At 36.5% G+C, this 23,635-nt stretch overlaps 1 protein-coding gene across 3 annotated transcripts in view; it reads right to left on the bottom strand.

Annotated features, from left to right (window-relative positions):
• The window catches only part of GUCY1A1 (guanylate cyclase 1 soluble subunit alpha 1), a 38,954-nt gene that overhangs the window by 4,529 nt on the left and 10,790 nt on the right, over nt 1-23,635 (bottom strand). The window contains exons 1-8 of one of the 3 annotated variants that reach the window (XM_063336026.1): nt 21,870-21,985; nt 12,159-12,570; nt 9,130-9,191; nt 7,414-7,472; nt 5,637-6,346; nt 3,662-4,147; nt 3,022-3,165; nt 725-879 (exon numbers count right to left, since the gene is read on the bottom strand). In XM_063336026.1, coding sequence (XP_063192096.1) covers nt 725-879; nt 3,022-3,165; nt 3,662-4,147; nt 5,637-6,346; nt 7,414-7,472; nt 9,130-9,191; nt 12,159-12,407 — 1,865 coding nt within the window. In that variant the 5' untranslated portion in view covers nt 12,408-12,570; nt 21,870-21,985. Of the gene's footprint in view, nt 1-724; nt 880-3,021; nt 3,166-3,661; nt 4,148-5,636; nt 6,347-7,413; nt 7,506-9,129; nt 9,192-12,158; nt 12,571-21,869; nt 21,986-23,635 lie in introns of those variants that run through there. The other 2 variants (XM_063336025.1, XM_063336027.1) reach the window with 2 other exon arrangements.

The following is a 23,635-nucleotide window of genomic DNA, read 5'->3' as shown; positions in this document are numbered from 1 at the left end:
TGTAAGGCGATTTATCAATACAATATAAAAGGTAGTACAAAGAGAGTATTAGGCTGAGAGGACAAAGAAAATATGCTGTATTTCCCACGAAAGAGCCTGCTAGCTGTCTGCATAATCACATAGTACACATTACGAAAAATGTGGATACACTCAGTGTACAGCCTAAGTTCCATACTAAAAGGTTGGGACTGAGCTGGGGCCAAGATCTGTATAAACTAAACACTGGCCTGGTTGATTCATTGCATCCTATTCATTCATCTTCCCTAACCAAAAGAGAATGAAGGTGTGTAGAGTGATGTTTAACAATTCTTCAGTTCGGTTGTTGTTTTCAAGAGCACCTGCAGCCAGTTTGGCATCCAGTTCACGCTGAAAGCCACATAGCTCAAAGAGGAGCTCTCTCTATGTGAGAGAAAAAAAAACAACAACAACAACAACAACAAAACCCCCAAGATGTATACAGCTGTAGGGTAAGAAGCAAAATTGGCCCAGACAGTCCATTCATTTTAAATGTAACATCTGAAAAATCAATATCAGCTATTCTGTTTCACCCTTTTTCTTGCTGCTGCTGGTTGCATTCTGACTAAAAATAACAATGGTGCATTCATGAGCAGTTAAGATAAAAAGAGAAAAAGGAAAAAAACCAGCAGTGCAAACAGAGGGAAAGGAAGATCACTGTTACAATAACTACTTCAGGTGGATATTTTACAGATATGAAGCACTATACCTGTAGGTTGTTGGGCTGACGTTTATTTTTCTAGGTATACTGCATGATTCAAACTTGTTGGCAAGGGTTACATTATTTCCAAAAAGGCAATAACGAGGCATTTTAACCCCAACAACTCCGGCAAAGACAGATCCAGAATGAAGGCCAATACGCATCTTTAAATAAAAGTCAGAAAACAGCATTATTAGGTAAAATGAAATGGTTAACGTCAGTTTTATAAATTCTTTGTCTAGTAAAAAAAAAAAAAAGAAAGAATGAGTAACTAATACGCACTGAGTTAGTACAGTCTCCTTAAAATGTTTGTGTTCTGGTCATCACTGCTCATGGAGAGGAAACTAGCTAAAGTTCACCCTACTTTGCCTTTTTAGTAAGTAATCCTTCATCTGATATGATTGTGATAACGCTGGCCTCTGCAGCAGTAAATTGATTTAGAAACATCACCAGGAGTTACTATGACACTTGGATACTTTCCTGAGAGTAATTACATGACAGAATGTTAGACTGATGACAGTTAATGGCTAGTACTTGCTTTGCTGTTAAGGTCAGAAGACAAGTCTTAGGGAATAGCAAAGACAGTATGTACATGCTCTAGTTCCAACTGAACTCCATTGACAAGATCACACATAGAGTAAATCCCAATCCCAGAGTACAGAATTTTAATAATTAATCAAATTATACAGCAGCTGAAACATTTTGATACCTCTTCTTTGTAACTCATACTCAGATTTTTGAGTTTTGCTTAGCTGGTACTGCTTTCTATGTTCCTTTTTTTTTTTCAGATGTGTTCTTTTTCTTATGTGTGTTATACATATGCAGACATAGCACTCTGACACAATAATGGCATGATGTCAGGAACCTTGCCTATCTTCTATGGGTGCTACTCTTTGCATATCAAGAAAATATCATATCATTGTGAAGTCCCAACTTCTAATTTTGAGTGGAAAAGCAGAAAAGCCTGCAACAAAAGTAAAATCGACCCCTACAGCAGATGGCTGAAATATGTACCTCGATATACAAGTCTGACTTAAAGTAAGCAGTTTGCAGTCATGCCTTTGTCTTTGACAATTCATTTATGACTGTAGACTGTGACCGTTTTGCTGCTTTGCAAAACAGCCAATGCTTTCATGAAGCATTTCATTAAAATAGATGCACGTTTTCATTAAAAATAGAAAGAATTCAGTTTTCTTCTGAAAAGCTTCTAGTAGGTACTTCTACAATACAGTTTTTTCATCCCTATTTTAAAATTACTTTTTAAAATGTAATAGCATTCCCCATCCAAAATTACAGAGGTAGCGTTTGTGTGCAAATGATAAACATGTTATAACATTGTCAAGATGTTTCCAGATTTTTTAAGTGTAATTTAATTTGATATTGTGAAATACAAAAAGAACAACATTTATTTATAATATAATACTGCTGTTCTCTGTGATAACTCTGGAGCATGTAATCTTCTGAATAACCATTTTCTTTGTCTTGGAATACAAATATTCCTTAATCTAAAATCAAAGAAGCCCAAAGTTTTCTAAAGGAACAAATGAACAGATAAATGTTAAAAATGAGCAAATGTAAGACATAATGAATGAGACACCTGTATTAAAAATAATATGTCCCCATTCCAGGCCATTTGAACTTAGTAGAAGGTCCACACCATTTGTCACGCACCCAGGCCTTTCAATTTTTTTCTCAGTGAGAGGCTAACCTACATGAAAAGTTCAGCACATGCATAAGTCCTCATTGAAAGGGAGCCATAAATATAACTACCACTGAATCTAACAGTTGCTTTGACAGCATCTTATGGTAGTGGTTCAGTATCTGGCTGTAAAACAAGAAGAGCAATAGAATCCTTTAAAAGATGGGTGGATTACTGCAATCAGAACATGTCTTTGATGATTCACATTTATACCTGTTGCCTCAAAAGACTTAGATGTTCCCATCGGGTCTAATCTTGAGACAGGATTAGTCTCATTAGAAAACAGTAACAGAATATTCCATGCCACTGACAAATGTATTGGTACTGAGACAAAAAATGCAGCATGTCAGTATGCACCTATTGATTTCACTGCATTTCAGTCATTTGGGCTGATTTTCAGATCTCTGTTTCATCTTTACTTCTCCACAATACTCTCATTCATAGACCTAAAAAAGTCAGTCTCTCCAGCCATACACACTTGTTTCCCGAATTTGTCTGAGTTGATGCAATGATATGAATGAAATTTCCTTGAGACAAAAACCCCAAAAGCAACTAAACAAACAAAAATGCCCACTTTAACCATATAAAATACAATAAAATATATGACCTTGATAGGCTCTCCATGGGGAGACACCACCTCATCTGACAGCTCCATCATCTTCAGGGCCATCAATGCTATTTGAACAGCGTGTGTTTCACTTTCTTTGTGTAAACCTCCAGCGACACAGTATGCATCTCCAATAGTCTCAACCTAAAACAGGCACATTTGTTCCTTAGTGTTATACTGTTTGACGTATAAAAGAATAGCCTGTGGCTTCAGTAAGAATTGTACCTACATATTGACTGAGTCTTATTTGTCCCACTAAATTATTTAACACCTGGGCAAATCCTGCAGTATCATTCAAAAGGGAAATACAACTTGTATTTATTGCTGGGCATGATGCTAAAATATTTCCTTCATCAATATCTACATTAAACACCTATTCACTCCAGATCCACATCATTGTCATTAAAAGTAATTTTAAAAATTAACTCTTAAGTTTTGATGGGTTTCTCTCTTGGCTGCATAAACAGATGATTCTGTTGGGTTTCTTTGTTTGTTTGTTTTGTGATTTATCTTAATATGTATTTCTTATAATGAGGGTTTAGGGCAAAAGAATTTTTGCACTTCTATTGTCTTCTGTCCGATTTAGTCTTCATTTCCTTTACTGCCCCAGAACCCCACAGAAATGCAATAAATTGTGTACCTTGTAGACATCTAGCTCTCCACATTGGTAATCAAAGCGAGTATAAAGCTCATTAAGCATGGTGATAACCTGCATAGGTGAGCACTGGGAACAAATGGCAGTGAATCCAACAATGTCAGAGAAAAGCATTGTGACATTATTAAATTTCTTGGCTTGCACAACTTGTCCCTGCCACAGCTGCTGAGCAACCTCTCCAGGAAAAATTGAAAACAGAAGATCTACAGTCTTCTTCTTTTCTTCTTCGAGTGCTTGATGGGCCTGCTCAAGGGTTGCCTTTAGCTTTCCTAACCTCTTCTTCAATCCATCCTGAGCTCTGGCCTGCTCTCCTATCAGAACAACATCTCTCAATGCATTGTGAATGGGAATATCTGAGAGGTACAATCCACGTCCTGTAAAATCTTCTAGTCTATCCACACAAGGAGATCCCAAGAATAGGATGGCACTGGATTCAAAAATATAGATCATTTGGCCTTTAAGATCCATTACCTGAAACAGTTAAAGAAACAAGAATTCATGCAAAACATGCATGGCAATGGTTTAGAAGCAAGAAGTTCTAGAGGAAATACATTTTGCTGAAATGGAGGAAAAACAGACCAGTCAACAGTCCTCACATTTTAATTTAATTGCTTAAGAGAAAACATGGGGTGCTAAATCATAGAGCCATCAAATAAGTTTATTTTGCTTGAGCCTTCTGGTAAAAAGTTAGACCACAACTTAAGGATAAACACCTAATTATGTTTGAATATCAGTACCAGTTTTGGCTTAGGAAGAAAAAACAAAAGAATAATGTGCATTTTCATGCATTGATAAAATGTTGCTGACTATAGCGGGCTATGAATTTCTGCTAATAAACTAGTGTTTAGTTCATGCACCACTTTCCTTGTAAGATAAAGTTAGAAAATCTGCTTCAGTTTTATCACAGGATGTTCAGTACTCACTGCAATTTAAAATTAAAGGCATGAATGGTAGAAATATCCCATTTTAATCTAAAAAAGTGAAGTGTTTTTATGTCTCTTCTGTATTCAGTTGTGTAATGTCCAAGGTGCTGCAGAGCTCCGCTTAACATTGCTTTGACACATCATTTTTTGAAAACCTGCTACTTACTAATATACACTTGCATGTGTAAGTACATGCAAAAGCAAAGCAGTGTCTACTACCTCTTGTAATCATTAAATTTGCCTAATGCAGAAATGCATCTGAGATGAAGTAGCTAATTAGTGCTACATTTTTTTTCCCACTTCATTAATAACTGGGTGAAACCTTTATTACTGTTCTTCATTTAAGTTCTTGGAGTGTTCAGTCTGAACTGGTAATTCATCCTGGAGTGCCTCAGGTGTATATAAGCTGGAATTCAGCTGGGGCCAGTGATGAATAAAAGCAGTCATTGAATATTCAATGTTTTTTACTGTCACAGGTCATTTGACACAGACCCAGCTTCAGCAAAGCTAGTACATAATCCCGTCAGCTGAAACTAAGTGGGACCTTTGGTAATTTCATCTCATGAAAATATGAGAATATCAAAGATACCAAAATACCAAAGATACCAAAGGCTGAACGAGCACAGGAAATGTCTACGTCTTTCCCCAAATCCTACAGCTGTTGTTTCCAGATGATCGAGGGGCACTTTGATAAATCTGTCTTTGTGTTGGAGATGCCCTTATTGTCAGCAGCATGGCATGTCATTGACTTTATCTCAATTTACTGAGTTTATCTCAGTATTTCAATTTTTTTTTTAATATAAAATCAATTTAACTGTCAGATTTTACTTATGTAAAAGTCCTAAAGCAGAGTTTTGACTGAATATTGGCTTCAGAATCTGAATTATTTTAGAGTGTCCTCAATAAATCATTATTATTCAGTTGTATTAGATTTGAGAGGTAGACAATGCAAAGTGCACCATGTTTTGTGGCTATTTTAATCCTATCTGGAGAAAACAAATTCCTCACAGAAGTAATGGTTATAAAAAGTCTCTTACCATGGATGATTTCATATCAGTATTATCCCATCTTCTGACTCGTACAGTAAACTGCATATTTAGCATTGTCATTATTCCACTAAAAGTGCAGCTTACTTTGGGGGTAAGAATTTCAAAATACTCTTCAAAATTGGGCTTAGCTTGAAATTCTCTCCTCGTCAAAAGTCTTCTTATCCCATTTCCAATTTGAAGAACTGACATATCCTTGTCAAACATAAAATGAAATGGGAAAGTCTTACAGAACACTGAGGCAGGAATCACAAGTGAAGACTGTGGTTTACATGGAGATAAGGAAGGTTTTGCAGTTTTGACTTGTATAGAATACAGCAAATAAGGCTGATTAGCAAACTCAGTGCAGTCATTATGGAAACAAGGAGGCATGAGCATCACTTCCACCTCAGTTTCATACAAAATATGAGCTGCTGCTTTAATAATACCAGACAGAATAAGACTCGTGATTTTTTTAGGAAAGAAATAATACACATTTAAGAAGTCCTGATCTTTCTCCAGGCATAATATGGAGGCATCTTCAAGTCTGTCCTTTTTTCCTGCTTCTTGGCTGTGGCTACTCTGCTTCAGCAGAGTAGTGAAACTGTTCAAAAAGTCCTTAAGAGTTCCTCCAATAACCCCTAATATGTGTTCATCCTCTTCATAGCATATTTTGAATAGCTCTTCACCAAGAGATTCCCGTAGCGATTCCACAGGAACACCTGCAGGGAATCACATTTTAGTCAGAACTGCACTCATCACACTGAATCTCAGGCTACCCTCCACTTTTTTTAATGCTAGACCAAATGAAATTAGCAATATCTTTTCCTAGTCCAGCACTGACACCCGAGGACCCTCTCATTTAGGAGTCCTGCTGTAACCAAGACATACTCTTGGTGCCTGGAAAACAGGGAGACAATAGGTTGTAGTTTGGAAAGATCCAAGACTCAGTGTTCTTTGTAGAGATGTAGACAGAATGAATGCATGTTTTGGCACAGGATTTAACCCAGTTCCCTTAGCTTGATATAAAGAAATAAAATAAGAATTCAAAAACTTTAAATGGCAATAAAAAGTTAGAATAACATAGCATCTGTGTACACATGCAGATATAAGTACTATGCCTGATCCAATAAGTTAAATGATGCTAGGACTATTCCAGGGCACTGATGCCAATTGGCACAGAACAGCTCTTATCTTTGCTAGTAAATTTGTTTTAACAGACTGACTGTTGGGAATGTTCCAGCTCCCCAACTGTTACTGGGAATCATTTGGAAAAGTGTTATCTGTCACAGGCCAACTGTGTGCCAGGACCAGCTTAACAGTTTAAGTGTACAAAAGACCACATTTCAGTTCCTGGAAATATTAATTTACAATTACAGATGTAGCCAGAGAGTTCCCTGTTACAAATTACAGCAGTTCTCTTCTGACAGACTACAGTTCTTCAGAAGATGAAAAGGATCAAAAAGTTTTTCATGAGTATAAAACTGTAATTTATCACTGAATGTATGTTATAATTCCCTCTAGTTGTTGGATCTCAGGAGTGGATGATTCTATGGCAGCTCAGACTTGAGAAACTTGTCTTTTTAGCTCAAATGTTGACACTCTGACCTGTTAGTTGCAGAGATCACAGTTTAGGCTCTGTGTTGTCAGCATCACTGCAGCCCTTACATGGAGGAAATTATTTCTTAGTAACAAGACTAATTTATATATACACATATTATTTTATATAAAAATTATATATAATCTCTATATTTTTATATATATCTGTTACTAAACAAGCTTACGTTACCTGCTGCATTAGCATGATCACTGATTATTTTTTCAAAATCTTCTCTATCCCCAGTTTTTCTGTAAAGATGATAAAAATATAAATAAACCCCCCGAAAAATCAAGATAAACATGGTAAAAATAGTAAGCAACAGAGATTACCTACCCTGTCTTTAATGTGTACAGACTGAGTTTCCCGATCAAATAGGCAGTTTTTCATTAATTCAAAATAGGGTCTTGGTAGGATCTTAGATTATCCTATGCATTTGTGATAAATTGAAAGTTTTAGTGGTCTGAGCTCAGATTATGGATTGAGGCCAAATGTTATAGACTGTCATTGATTAAACTCTTTTAGGTTGCAACAGTCCTGGGTTTTTGTTTGATTCATTTTTTTGCTTGAAGCCATAACTGTATTTCATAGCATATGGTAAAATATAATTTGAATTTAGAATTCCAAGCATTTGGAATTACATTGCATTAAATTCAAAGGAGGTGAGAAAGTATTTCTGTTTTGAGAGGAAATACCAATAAAAACTATTAACTTCAAAATTACTTGTTCATTGGTAGAAATCTAGATCCTGTGACACAAAACTGCATCCCTCTGAGTTCTCTGAGGTCAATAAATGTCTACCTGAATGTCAGACCCAAAATGATAAGAAGGGCATGTAGCTTAGATTAACCTCCATATAAGTATTTGATACATTTTTTCTGAATTTCTTTGCTTGAAATATCTTAGATATATTTATATGCAAAAGCAATACAGACATTTAGATCTGTTTTACATTTGCATTATTACATCATTCAGAATAGCATAATAATTTTTTGTTTCAAACAAATACTCCAGGAAGAAACACATAATTAAAGACAGGGCAAATATTCACATCACTAAGCCAGTCAGCAATTGCAATGTCCATCTGACCAGCTATCTTTGATTCAGTCAATGCATGTAAACTGCTTTAAAAACATGAAGTGTAATTTAAAAGATATATTGTAATTATCTATTCTTGTCAAGGTGAGCAACAGTGTAGTTTCCAACTTCATTATTTTTCTCCACTTTTGAAAGGAGATTTAAACTAAGAAGTGCCTTATTTCTTCAGATGCATTCAATAAATTGAATCCTCAATGTATAATGACACGCTAGGAAATTCTCACTCCCTACAAAGCTCAAACGATTATCGGATATCAAATAATATTGGATTAATACCAAGGAGTGCTGAAAATCAAGCTGAGTTCCTCAGAAAGAGAAAGCAGGAGCTGAGTGAGCCCAGTGAAAATATGTGTGTCAGTATCTGTAGTGTATGATTGTTCACTGTATCAGAGGCCAATATTTTTTGTATTATACTAATTGTTTGCATTTAAAATTCTTTTCCTGGGATCATAGAAACACTGGGCTAGATCCATACACAGCCATGTCTACCTTTCCATCTATTTGAGTAGTCACTGAGTTCCTCTAGAACACTTGCTCATTTTAAACAAAGTCCTCGTCTCTTTCCCTGCACAAATGGCTAAATTTGCCCATTAAATGAAGTTTGTGAGGGATTAAAATATTTCTGAATATTTTAAAATAAACCAAATCATTATCAACTTAAATTACATGAAATGTTACACACCAATTTGACAAGATAATTGAAAACAGATTCCAGAAGTCCTGATTCCCACTCACCACCCCAGTTCTTATGAACTGTTTGCAAAACATTTTTGCTGTGAAGTTAGTGGCAAATCCATTATACATACATACCTGGTTTCTTTTATTCTGTGTTTTGCAAGTGTTCTCTGAAGTGCAAGATTTAGCCTTTCAAACTGGGGAAGAAAAAAAGGTATGTTGATTAAAACATCGTTGCTGAAAATTTAATCATACGAAATATATTTTTATACAGAGAAGAGTTACTTTGCTGTCCTTGGGACTAACATCTTTTTTCAAGATGGTGTAGTGGTCAGAAGCAACATGTCATTTCTGCATTTAGGGTTTAGTTTATGCTGATGTCTTCAGCTCCAATACCACTATAATTAAGCTCCTTAGATGACATGTGCCAGTGGTTGTGCATTTTTAATACACTGATGTGCTTTACCTCCAAGTTGTCAGATAGCACAGATGGCAATAAAGACAGTGCTGCTAACAAGCACGTATAACTAACCCAACTTTCTATTATTACAAAAAAAAAAACAACCCCACCCTACTATGGATGCAAAATGTAGAAAGAAATCTTTCCAGTTTAAAATATATTATCCTAACAGAAAACGCCAGTTACATTCTGCATTATGCCCACAGCAAAACATTAAAAAGGGGCTCTTCTAACTAGTAACTTTTCTTGGAATGTTAAGAGTTAAATATTTTTTCAGGGCAATTTTCAGAAGTTTCAAGATTGAAATTGCACAAGGTAACAGAGTTTCAAATGTAGTTTGATCAAAACATCAAGATAGCATTCTGTGCTTCAGATTACCTTCTTTTCTGTTTTCAAGGCTACAGCATTTCAAACAATGTTAGAATAATTTATTTTATATTTGTAGGAAAAGAAGAATTTGCCTATGTATGCTGCAAACCCAAGTATCCTCCAGATGAAAATCTAGTCACTGTAGATAACCTTTGTAAAAGGATTCCATAATAAAAGAACCTTTAGAATACCATGAAGATTTACCTTAATTTACCTTGATCCCATGGTTCCATATCATTTCTGTAGTTCCTGACTGGACCAAATACAGCACTTTCTAAATATGCATATTTCAAAGTAAAGCTGTCTGATGTGTGTAGTCTCTGATCATTGGAAACCCAAAATTCCCATCAAGACAGTGACACAAAATAGTACTATACTGCCATGATAGAATTTCTCTGTGAGGCTTGCTATGCTCTGGCTTTTCTTTGGTTCTCATTCCCTGAAGAAACTAGTGTTTTCTACTGCATCTTGTAGTTTTTGTATTTTCAAAAGGAAAGTTTACACACACGAGGGAAGTGTCATGTGAAAGAAACACAATATATTCTGGAGACTTTTTCCAAGCAAAAATCTAAATCAAACAATTGTTCTACCATGTATATGAACACAATGTAAATTAAATCTGTGTATAAACTGGTACAGTAAGTGGAATGCCATCCAATTCGTTACTTATCTCCAAGCAATGTTCTCTATATTTCTGTAAACACCCAAAGAAGCAAGTAAAACAATATCACACACACCACATTGTATCTCAAATTTAATCAATACTTATTCTGGATTCACTATGTCCTGTACTTCCATGCATTACTCGTTGTTTTCATGAGGAGTTCATGAATCAGTTGGGGTCGTGATGCAGCCCCCTGTTTTGGAGTTTCCAATTGGAAAGATTATGATGTTAGTCACTGATGGTGAGTGAAGTCAGGCACTACAAAGTAGATAAGCAATGAAAAATATGTTTTTAAACAAGCAAAACCCTTCTATGGAGAACCCGGACTGGGAAGATGCTTAGGTCTTGACCCCAAATCAGCATGAGAACCAACTACTATACTTGGAAAGTTCCAATGAATATGACTTGAATAACTGTAAATAGCTGCCACAATAACCTTGAACTTCAGTAGCTCCTGGTCATAATATCCTTGACTTTACCAAGCTTTTGTCTCAGCTGATGAACTATGATATCGTGACTATATGATGGGCAGCTGCATACATTTTTACCACTCTTTAAAGAAAAAAAACAACCAATTATTTCATTAAAAATACCACCAACAAATATATACTAGAAAAGCAATACAGCAATCATGACACCATAGGAAGGGTGCTTTGCCAGTTCATCTTGGCGTTACAAGTCTTTTCCTTTATATGTTTAAAGATCAATTTAAAGGAATTAATTTCTTCTGTGTAAGTGCAGCAGAGGTAAAAAGGGGTCTATCAAAAATTGATAACGTGAGTTTTAACAAAAGGGTAATAGATGAAAAGTTGCAAACCAGATCTAATAGATTTAACATATTTAACAGATTTAAAATAGATTTAACAAACTCCAGCACATTTAGTAAGGTATGCTGAATGTCAAGTACTAGAATTGTAATCAATTGGGTATACAAAGTTGGCCATTTGTAGTCCCAATATATACCGGTCAGTTCCTTCACACTTTCCACAGAACTGAGGCAAGCCCCAGTGTTCAGTGTTACGGAGCTGCATTTTTCATGTTCTTTGTACAGAGATAAACCGTGGCATTCATCTCCACTCAAGCAAACCACTGTGCATGCACTGTACCTATTTTCAGCTGAGTTGAGCAGAGACATAAAAATACCTTTGTGGTAAACACAGACAGTAATGTTTTCAAAAATAGTATGGCAGGAGATTAGCATCATAACAGGTGAAAACAGCTATTTAATTTTTTTCGTGACAGTGACTAATGTACATAGCAGTATGGATTCAGTTAGGTGAACTGATGAGGTGACCACATAATTTACATAATTAGGTAACAAGGCAGAGTTTCTCTAAATGTATCTCTATGTAGAAGATTGTTACAGAAATACATGGTTTATACAGAACAATTAAAATGATCAGTGGAAGGTTGCAAAAACAAGACAAAAATATATGGAAATACAGTGGAAGGGATGACATGAAATTGTACAGAACTGATTGTGGCAAAATTGTATCCAGAAGGAATGGAAGAGGACGAAATGAGGATTTAAACTATGCAGAACTACATAAGAACACAAACTTTGATGTCAAACTTTCTAAAGGCTTACATCTAAAGGCTTGCATAAAATGATTTTTTAATATTTATAATTTAATGCTATTCAATTACTATTATTATGCAGTATCTATTTACCTCAGGAAAGATTAGTTTGCAGATGCTTTCAGTTAATGTGTGCAGGTAGACTCTACTTCTGCTCGTTTTCCTTTGTGGAAGGTTTCCTTGAGCATCTTTTTCATGGACTTCTTTGCAGATGGGCAAAGCTGCTCCAGAGCTGTTTTCTGTGGAGTCCTTGTCATGGTCCTCAGTAATGTGACTTTGATTCAGTAAGGAGAAAGGACATTCCCCTGTGATCTTCAAGTCTTTCAGTTTTGTACAGAACATACTGTACAAAGTCTCTCTCTTGAGATTAAGAGTACTTGGCTTTGTGTTAAATAGTTTTCTTCTGTTTACTAACAAGAGCAGAAGATGCCAGAATAGTAGATAAGGCAACCACTGTTGAAGATTATTGGTAGCTATAAATCACCACAGGAACAAATGTGTGCCCCTACAAAACAAGAAGAAATTAAAAAAAAAAAAATTAAACCCATTTATTTTCTCCTATAAATTCCTGTGATATGACAGTTTTATCATATGTGCATTAAAATAATGGCTTTTCTAGGACCTTGCTCAGGAAAGCACTTAAGCTCGTGCCATTTTAAGCATGTAATCCCTACTGACTTCAGTGCTTCAGGTAATTAAAGTTACGTGCATGGTTAAGTTCTTGGCTGAATTGGTAATTAAGGCAGAGGAGTTGTTTTATCTGATATATCTTTGGTCACATTGATGGATGAGGTCTCTGAAAGAGCAGAGAGCAGAATTCTAATGAGAAAACCTTTTTAATTCTTCATGAGCAGCTATTAAAAACTGCCTGATATGGCACAATGAAACTGATTTGGTATGGATACTTACATCTCAATTTACTTGATGCCCAAGCTATCCTTTTTGTCATAGAGAAATGTGTGACTAAAGTTGCACTTCTGGAACAGCAAACCATCCAAGACCAGAGGTTAGCTCCTCGTGTAAAAGCGACTGACTGGTGACAACTAACGGCATGGGTATTTGACCACATAACTGATGAAGTTGCTTGGAAACACCAAGGGGTTTTTATGCTTTCGAAGGTGATATCTTTCAATCAACACATTAAAAAGAAAGGCTGAACTTTTCATTTTAATAATTGTTCCCTGTTTGTTACATTTATTTCAGTAAAAATCTGAAAAAGGCTCTTCCCTTAAGTGCTTCATTTTGTATTGACTGAATCAGATCCTCTCTTTCTCATGTAATACTCTAACAAGGTAATCCTTGAGAGCTTTTGGTGACTCTGGAAGTAGCTGACGAATTACATTTGTCTCTCTGGACATAGAGCACAGTAACTATTTCTTTCAGATGCACTATGGCTTTAATCAGCCTGTGCACCACACTGCTTATTTCTGCCCCTGAGACACCCAAAGGGCTTTTAGAGTCACACAGCAACTGTACCAGGGTTAAAAATAACTAATTCCCTGATACAGGTTATCAGCTGCTTCTCTTGAAACAGCTGGAATGAATGGCACAGCAGAGGAGTGCTGCTGACCCAGCACGAGTGGCACAGTTAAGAGGAGAAACAGGCAGAAGCTACTTTGGCTGGACCTGCTGCTGAAAAAACATATTTGGCAGAAAAGGCCCTTTTAAAGTATGCTGTAATTCTGATGGTGTCAGGACAGCTTCTGAGGACCATCTATCAAAAATATTAACGTATTATTTTAAGAATCAATAAACACAATGCTAAGAACAAGAGGCTGAAGAATGTTTACATAACATTCTATATTTCTGATTTCAGTTTTTACATAGAAACTCATTTGTTTCTACTGCATGGATATCAGTAATGCTTTATTTTTTATTCCTGAATAATATTGTGTAGCAAATGAGGCAGTGAAAAATGTCAAGCAAGAACCACACTCTCAATACATAAATACACATAATACTTTTCTGTATAATGCAAACATTGTTATATATATGTAAAAGTATTTTTATTCAGGAGCCATTTTATAACCATATATTATTACTTTACTAAAAAAGAAAAGCAGAAAAGAACCACCTTTTCTTTAGTTAGACTGATCTATGTACTGACATAAACTGGCAGGAAAAATAGTAACATAAATGCATACGTGCACCCATTGTCAAAGGATAAAAAATGTATGGCTTTCATGGATCTTACATGTATACTCATGTGCTTTGCTGAATTTGGGCAAGTTCAAGATAAATCTTGAACTTATAAAATAACACTACTAAAACTTTTTCAACCAAGTATACCAACATTTTGGAAGGAAAAGAATCTGAAATACATTTTCATGGAAAAAATTTATAATAAAACATTTAAAACATCTCCCAGTGAATTTAATACTGCATGGATATGTGCTGCTATTTAAAAAAAAAAAAAAAAAAAAAAAGTTTCTCTCTCTGTGAAGAGTGAAAGACCAAATTAATGGCTACATTAGATACCAACAAATATTTACTGCATTTGCAGTAAACTAAGAACATAGGAAGTGAATGACCTTCAGCAGTTACCAATAGTTCTGACGTTTGTTTTTTTTTTCCTGATGGTGAAACTATTTCTCTGTTTCTAGAAGACAATAACCTGGAATTATCTGGGGGTTCAGCTCCATGCTAACATATTGCATTTAAATTAAATTACATTTGATGAGGTAGGAAAAATATCCAGGTAGGTAGAATCAGCTCTGTGAAGGAAGCGATGCCATTATTTTAGACCTGGAAAACCTGAAGTCCCCAGAAGCTGTCAGGTGGGAAGGAGAGGTCCCAGAAGACAGTCATGGGCCAGGATTTATTCAGGGGCAAAAGGGGACTGATGTGAAGATCCGTGAGTCAACAAAGCTGCTGGGCATGCAGCTACTGTGTCTGCAGCTTCCTTTTGCCATGCAGCCTGCCATCCTTTGTGCTGCAGGACACCCACATTCAGCCTCTTCCTGCCCTGGTAGGGACTGGAATCTGTGCCCCTGCTCTGAACATGACCTTGGGCTCCTGCCAGTAGCTATTTATGACAAAATCATAACTGATTTGCAAAAAAGTGGAGATCCGTGGTGCTTCTAGTAATAATACTGTTGTACAAAACCAGTATCATGAATGTACAGATCTTCAAATTCCAAATAACGATGACACAGTTCCTAAAGAAACCTTCCTGCAGAACTCTTCTCTAAAGTATCCTGAAGCGAAGCTTTCCCAGAAACAAATGGGGTGGTCCTTTGATAAGATATATCCCAGCTCAAAACCAGTATCAACTTAATAGGCACAACAATTTCCAAGCAGTGACCAATTCAAGACTCTTCCTGACCTCTGCAATGACAAGACCCCTAAATCACATCTTTAAAGAAACAAAGTAGAAAACCTAATTCCATGACACTTCAGGGAATTCAAATACTGAAAAAAAACATGCATATACTAGGTCTTCCTTTATTAAAACGTCAAGTTTGCATCTGGTATCCTAAGTGCATTTTGCACTTAATATAACTAAAATACAGTAAAAAAAAAAGCCTATTGTGTTATAGGAAAACCTGTCTCATTCAAACGGTAATTAGTTTTAAAGGTCTGACAGGAGAATGATAATGAATCGACAGTGTAGAGTTTACAAAAGGAATTTCAGCAGCATAATTGACTTTAAAATGTATGAGAAAGATGATGGCACACATCGCAGGTTAGGTCAAACATTTCCAGATGTGTTTCAAGAATGAGGAACACCAGCCCTCCCGTTGTTCACAATGTTTAAAGACATTTTCTAACGAAAACAAAAAAAAATAAGAAACATGAGGAAACGTGGGAAAAGTTTCTGGTTTTAATTCCTCTCTGAACATGCTTTGAGAGAGCTCATCCCAGGGGAGCAACTGCGTTTAATGTGAATGTGAATTCTCCATCTCTGCTATATTAATTGCTGTCATATTTACCTTGGGAAGCAAACTGAAAATTAAAATTAAATAATCTGCTGTGAGATCAAACTACAAGCAACCAATTTATTTAGTGTCTGGCTGAATGCAACATGGCACTGTGCCACTCAGAAAAATGAAGATGACTTTACATAGTATAGTCATAGCAGCAGAATAACAGCGCTCAAAATGCTTTGTGCAAACATTTCATTGTATATTTACATCTACACTTGTCTTACAGCCAAAATGCCTTCCTGCATGCTTATTTGTACTAGTTTCTTCTGAATATTTTCCTCTGCTAAAACATTTCCTTGACAGTGCCACAAAATACAGTGCAATGAATCAATCATACAGTAAAACCCCCTTATATAAGGGGGGTATATAACACAGCCATTTATAAGAACTAAGCCATACCACTTGTTAACAGTAGCTAAAGGTGGTTTGTAATCTTAGCTCATGGACATGGCATAAAAATTAGAAGCAACATTAAATACTTTTTTCTTATTACAAGCAGAGTCCTTTGCTCAGAGTAGGACAGAAAATGGTATTATGCTATAATGTCACTTTTTTGTTTTTAACCATACATACCACTTTGTTAGGTGAACTGCTGCATGCTGAGCAAGAATTAACAATCAGTTTGTTTTGCAGCAGTCACAAGATAGCACTGACTGGATCTAACTTTCTCCAGCACAAGAGTGATTGCAGCACTTGCAGGAGCTCAGCGTGGTTTGGGAGCCATTGCCTCAGCAGAAGTAGCTGTTAACTTCTGTTTCACCTTTATGTAAAACGGAGGCTTGCAATTCCCACTCAGCTCTAATCTCTGTGGGATTCAGAAACCACTGCCTTTTGCCCCTTGCCAGTCAGTATACCTCTGCACAGAGCAAGGCAGGCACTGTTACTTTTACTCGCAGGCAAAACACAAGCAGCTTCTAGAATGACAGGTTAGTACCCATCACCCTATCAGTAGCAGCTCATTGTGGATTCAGCTGTTGTGCCTGTCAGCAGACAAACACAGGGAAAATAACTAAATCCTGTCATTTTGTCTTATTAATCTGAAATGCAATATCCGCACTTTGCTGCTTCTACTTCAAGTGCTATGTGTAGCAACAGAAGCAAAGCCCTGGTGATTTGTCCGTTTCTAAGGATTTTAAGGAGGCTTCTAAAATACTCAGAGAAAACTGCTCAAGTCCACATCAATATATAAGTCAATATTTTAAGAAGTCAAAGTGAGTATTTATTAGTCTTATTATATCTTGTACAAACAGTAAACTTTATTTGGCTGCTTCATTGTTAACTTAAACCCATTCAGAGTGCACAGACCTTCAAAGCATTAATTTGTTTGGGTATTGCTGCTTTGGAGTGCACAAGATGTAAGCAACGGGAGCAGATAGGCAAATCTGTTTAAAAATTTCTAAGTGGCAGTGAGTCATACCTAATAGAAAACTGCCAATTGTTGACTTAGGTAGAGGACATCTTAGAAAAGATGTGTCTGTGTGAAGAGGAGTGAGATGTTTCTAGAGACATTCAAAACCTGCCTGGACGTGTTCCTGTGTAACCTGCTCTAGGTGACCCTGCTGCGGCAGAGGGGTTGGACTAGATGATCTCCAGAGGTCCCTTCCAACCCTACGATTCTGTGATTCTGTTTTCCTGCAACTCCTCAGTCAGAGACTAAGCCATCAACTGAAATTTCAGGATGCCTCATTTACCCCTTGCCAGTAATTTATTCCTGTCGTTAACACAGTAAATACATTTTCTAACCTACCTGGGGGTAACTGTCATTACACAAGAATAATTTAAAAAACATATTGTGTGTAACTTGCATATTAGGTAAAGTGCACAGTAGGGATAGGAATTCTACATCTGCAGCAGCAACACAAATGTACACACCACAAAATTGCATAAAGAATATAACTCTATAAAAAGAAAATTGCAAAGCCAAGGAGTTGAGCTCTAGGAAATCCCAAATACAGGTGATCATTCAATCCTAAATCATTACCACCCTTGAGTAAGATGAGTACTTACATCACAAACTAGTACTATTTTTTTTCCAGCAAGATTCTAGGCTCTTTCACGGCACAGATTTTTGCTACTTGAGCAAAGGCAGTAACTGATTAAAAGGTTGTTGTTCTCTCTGTAGATCAGGATGAGACATGATATTGGACAGTGGATTTCACAATAATTTACTGGTACCCAAGAAATTACTAGATTCATCAATCTCAAAAAGAATATGCTTTGTCAGGCATTAACTTCTCTGCTTGTTCCCCCAAACTTCCACCCGTCTTTCTAACAAGTCATCCCTAGTTCTGATCTGTCTGTACACCAGAGCCCGTTAGAGTAGTCTTACCATTTTTTTCTCCAAAGCACTAATTGCCGTTGCGTCCTGTGCAAGCCGGTTCTAGTGTCCTTACTGACAGACATAACTCTGTTTGGGGCTATTTCTAAGAAAAGTATACTCAAAACCTTTCTGTAAGTCACAGCATACTTTTGAAAGGAAGGAAATAGCACAGCACACCACAGCACTTACTCAACCATCTAGTGGAATTGCAGCGATTACCAAGCTAAGTACAAGGTGGTAAAGCAGCTATGATAAAATAATACAAGTCATAGCAATCAATTATTAACAGTCCAAACATTTTAGTAAATCCACATTCAGTGTTGTAACTCATCCCAGTGACTGTCCTATATGGCTGCTTAGGGCAAGCTAAAAATCTAGACCTTGCTTACAAGAAAGACTTTCTCCCCACATAATGTGCAATTTCATCACCTTTCTACCTTTTTTTCTTTACGAGGTGTTTTAAGAAACAGGGAAACACAATCAAGTGTTTTCTCTGTGCTCCATGTTGAATGCACCTGTGTTGCTAGACAGTTACCAAACCAGGAGATGAAGAAAATAATTACCTTTGTTTTCTGAGAAGAAAATAAGTTATCTCCTTTTCCATCTTGTCTCTATTGTAATCAGCAATAAGGAAGTTTCATGGAATACATAACTAAACTTCAAAACTGCTAATATGTCTCATTTTAAGGTCATCATGAGACAGACACTTTTGCTGCTTTTTTTAAAAATGCTTTTTTATTAGCATTTGTGTAATAACACCAAGCTCTATACCCTGATACAGAAACCAGTGTTCTTGAAGACAGGGAAAACCCCTAGTTTTAAAGAATTTCTGATACTGATTTTGTGACTGACTCATTTCCCTCTAATGGTCTGAAGCAAATCCCTGTATCCAAATATAGCCCTGGGAGAAGCCCAGACTCCAGATGTGAAAGTTATATTGCAGCCACATCTCTGGTTTCAATTAAAGGCAGAGGGGGAACCCTAATCACTGCACCCATGTTTTGGCATGTAGCTAAAGGAAGGGCTGATTCCCAAGTCCTGCTTATAAAATGTATATTTGTCATTTTAAGTATCACATGTACTTTCATAGGGTAAATATTTTTCCTATGCTAGGACCAACTAACAGGGAGGCATGCTGAGAAGATAGCGTGGGAAAAATATTCTCTTCCTGTGAGTCAAAGCCTATCTGTGAAAACACTCCGCAGCAAGCCCAGCAGGCAGCCTCACAGCACCTGATTCCCTGCTTCCCCCCTCACGCGCTCAGGCGGAAACAGCAGCCCTTGGATGTGGCACATCCCCACACCCTCACCCCTGGTCCAAAGCATGGCTTAGACCACCAGCTAAGCAGCTTAAGATGGAGATACTGCCCATTGAAACCCCAGCCTCCTTACACTGTGGAGCTCTTGAGGTTCACTGCTCATGGGCATTTTTTCAGAGTCAGAGCTAAAGATACCTCACAAAGACTAGAAACAACCTGCCGTATGTAACCACAACACATTATTTAATTTTTTCTTTTTTTCGCATGGGGGGAAATCCTGATGTTGAACTGACAGAACTGATGATACCTTAAGTGATCTGGGTACCCAGATGAAGAAGAAATGGAAGTGCAGGAGGGGCTGCAGTGAGGACAAGCAAAAGCAAAACCAATCCAAAGTACCTGGAAAGCATTCTCACACTTTAAAGAAATATATTTTAAATATAGCATTTAATCTGCAATTGCAGTCTGTGAAATTACAATACTTTAATGAAAATCGTAAGAGAAAAGCTAAGAAATCTATTTATGTCTTCAGAACGCCTTCTTTTCAAGAACTGAAATTTGTCCTGAGGACACGTGGTGTTCATGACAGTCAGCAGGAGTTAAATGTAAAGATCAAAGTCTTGCTAGAAGCCAATGGAATATAAATTAGAATCCACAAAAGGAGAAGTGCTGTGGCTCTAGAATATGAAGTAATTCTCAATTGTGGTGTTTACTGATTCTTTCCAAATACCTATTTACAGTTGAATCTCTTAAACTTACCAATGCATATAACTGTACTCATTTAAGTAGGCCTCTAACTTCAAATGTCTGCAAAGTCTGATTTTTATTTAGTTCATAGATCGAAAACATTTTTAGGAGCAAAGAAAGTAAAAAATAATTATAATTATTCTGTAATAAGAGTGAAATCGAGTAACTTTTTATCTCATGGTGTTTTTCACTGAGATCTTTAGCTAGTATTCATGACTTACACAGGATTGCTGTATCTTCTATAATAAATGAAACAATAGACTATTTAAAATTTCCAAATTTCTAACACATGAAGTAACTTCTAATTTGAGAACCACGGTCTGGATTAACTGCGAAGCATCTGCAGAGATGATAAAATAATTCTCCTACTTCTTCAAAGACGCTTATCTTGCTGAGACTTGTACATGTGTGTATTCATCTGATTGAAGCTGAATGTGCGTAACTGTTTATGCAACTGGCACACAGGTTTGCATAAATACCATTATTGTTACTGTTTTCCCAAAGATACTGGAGCATTGTAGAGCAATATAAAACAGTGATTGTAGTGTCTTATGACAGTGCATATGGTTAAATATTCCCTTTGTGTTCACAGCTTAAAATCATAATGAACAGCAAGTTTTATAAATAATGGAGTATTAAAAGTTTCTCTGAACTCTACAGATGTCAAGAACAGTTTGAAAACTAGGTCTGTAGAAAGCAAAGTGTTTCATTAGTAGATTTCAATTGCAGAGTTTTCGGACTGAATATTTGCCAGCTGCCACTTCTGTTCACAATGTCTACAAAGTCATTTTCACATTGAAAATCACTGACAACTACCTTTCATATTTATTCATAGTTAAGCACTCACGCCAAATCCCGTTGAAGTCAATAGCAGGTTTCTGGATATAGCAGGAATAGGATTAAAACTAACAGTTCTGTGACAGAAATACTGATTTGCATGTTTTCTTATTTTGAAGCAAAATACAGCCTTGTTTTTTTCATTTCGGGTTTTTGCAGGTAGGTGTGCAGATCTGTTGGTAAACACAGAACTGAGGTCATTTGAGATTCTGGAAAAGTTAAATACTATGCATGGGAAGCTAATAACAGGAACTTCTAATTAGTGAAAATGGTTTATCCTACAGCAGCAAGGTCATGGCCTTGTAATTTTTCTGATAGGGAAAAGAATATATTGATAGAAGAGGTGTACTCAACAGAATAGATGGCCTAAGAGGTGTTTTCACAGCCATCATGCAGCTACTGATTCTGCTTTAGCTAGGGCCGGTGGCAAAGAAAGCCGCTCTGAAGAAGAGGAGAAATCAGCTACTTTCCCAATTGTTCTCTTCCACGGTATCTGCAAGGCAGGACCAGCAGGCACCTTCCTTTTTGATTAAATGCTTCCAGATGGTTTCTGATACAAAACATGTTTAAAATAAATTAAACTGCTGATTTGGCCATGTGCACTGTAAATTAGTACCTTCATTTTTAATTTCACTGATTGGTCCATTCACAGCCTGTCCCTTTCAAAATCTGCTATTTTAAAAAAGATTTGAGTACACAAAAGCAGTGGATCTTACCTTTGTAAAGCACAGTTCCAAAGGCTATCAGCACATCTTGTGAGACTGAATGCTCTAGGAATACATTACAGTATCAATTTCCCTGTTGAGTGTATCACTTAGTTGCTTTCTAATAGTCTTCTGGAAAATACAGCAGATATGCATTTACAGCAGAAAAAGCTAGGTAAATATGGTAAATATGTGAATTTATATTGTCTTTAAAAACACAGACTTTTTTTTTTTGCTAAAATAATGAAGCAAAGTGAGATGTTTTGTGAAATACTGAACTTGCACATGTGGTATTAAGATAAATTAACGTTGTTAATTAATCACAGTAAATATGCACTTAATGACTAATATTAGCCAGCTATTAGTGTATACCACCTCTGTAACAAAACTAAAAATTAAATAAATCAAGAGGCAGATTTTGGCTTCCTGTAGAATGTTCAATCTGTGATGCTTGTTATTGTCTCCAGTGCAATTGCGGGAGTTATCACAGCTACTGATCTATTAAATCCTTCCGTTCCATTTATTCTACTTTTCTTTTACGCATGTGGAAAAAATCAAATTGCACAGAGTGTTTCTCAGATGATGTTTGCACAGCAAAAGTCAGCACATGCAAATGACAGCAGGAGGGACAAGGCAGCATGCAAAACTAACTCAGAGATAACTGCCACCTTCACCACATATTCTGTGTGTGGAACTTCCCCTTGGCCTTGGTGGCAGTTTGATGCAAAGACTGAGGTGAAAGTGTGGCCCTGCGGAAAAATAAACTGAAAATATTTACGGGTGGTTATTCATCTTTGACACTTCTACTTAAAAAAAGGAATGTGTAGGACAGACTATAGCAGAAATCTAGGTTATTCAGATCTAGAAATGTGAGATCCTTTACAAAGGAATTTCTCAAGTCATTATTAAAAGGTAGTTTTTTATTTTAACAATATTTTCAGTGAAAATCAGAGGATCATTGAGGCATTGATCATGAGGCAAAGGAAAATACCTGACATACACGCTACTCTTCCAAACCTTCGGTAGTGCTACACAGCAGAGAAAAGATTCACCCTTATAGCTAAAAAATATCAAATAGTAAAAGCCTCAGTGATTGCTGGTCTCCCAGTTATAACAGATGCATTTAGAAAGATTTAGCATGTTCCAAACCATGCATTATACCAATTCAAGTGCATTAGCTGTTGAATTGCATCTTCTTGTAGCAATATCAAACTTGAATACTTAATTCTACAAAAATAAAAATAATGCCATCCGGCTTTTTTTAAACTCTAGTGTCTGCTTCTGTTCTGGATATTTTAGTGCCAGAGCACCAGGCACAGACTGGCACAGAAACATACGCTTGGCTTGAAATGTTTGCAAATTCCGTTGAAATTGACTGATTTCTGTGGCAGGCATTTCAGATTAACAGAGATTAAACCGATTAAGAGATTTGGAGGATGGAAATACAAGAAAGGGTTAACAACGAACACAGTGCAGAATCTCTGCTGGGATGTACCAATCACCAGCCTCTAATTTGAGGTATAAATTCAAGGTTTAAGTACGGAGGTAAATTAAATGTAGTTTAACCATAAGGATTCTCCTGCTACTTTTTCCACTTTTGTGAGAAACTTCTGTGGCTTTCTGGGCCAGGCCCTCAGGTCTTTCTCTCATTAGGAAAATGCAGATAATTTTTCCATAAAACAAGGGAGATGATTTCACCAGAGGACTTCTTGGATTTTCCAAAAGACGTAGAATCATATGAAAAGCTCTTACCAAAAAAATATGTTTGTCATCCAAAC

This window comes from Chroicocephalus ridibundus, chromosome 5, assembly GCF_963924245.1.
Source record: "Chroicocephalus ridibundus chromosome 5, bChrRid1.1, whole genome shotgun sequence".
Lineage (NCBI taxonomy): Eukaryota > Metazoa > Chordata > Aves > Charadriiformes > Laridae > Chroicocephalus > Chroicocephalus ridibundus.
This window is presented reverse-complemented; position numbering and strand designations above follow the sequence as displayed.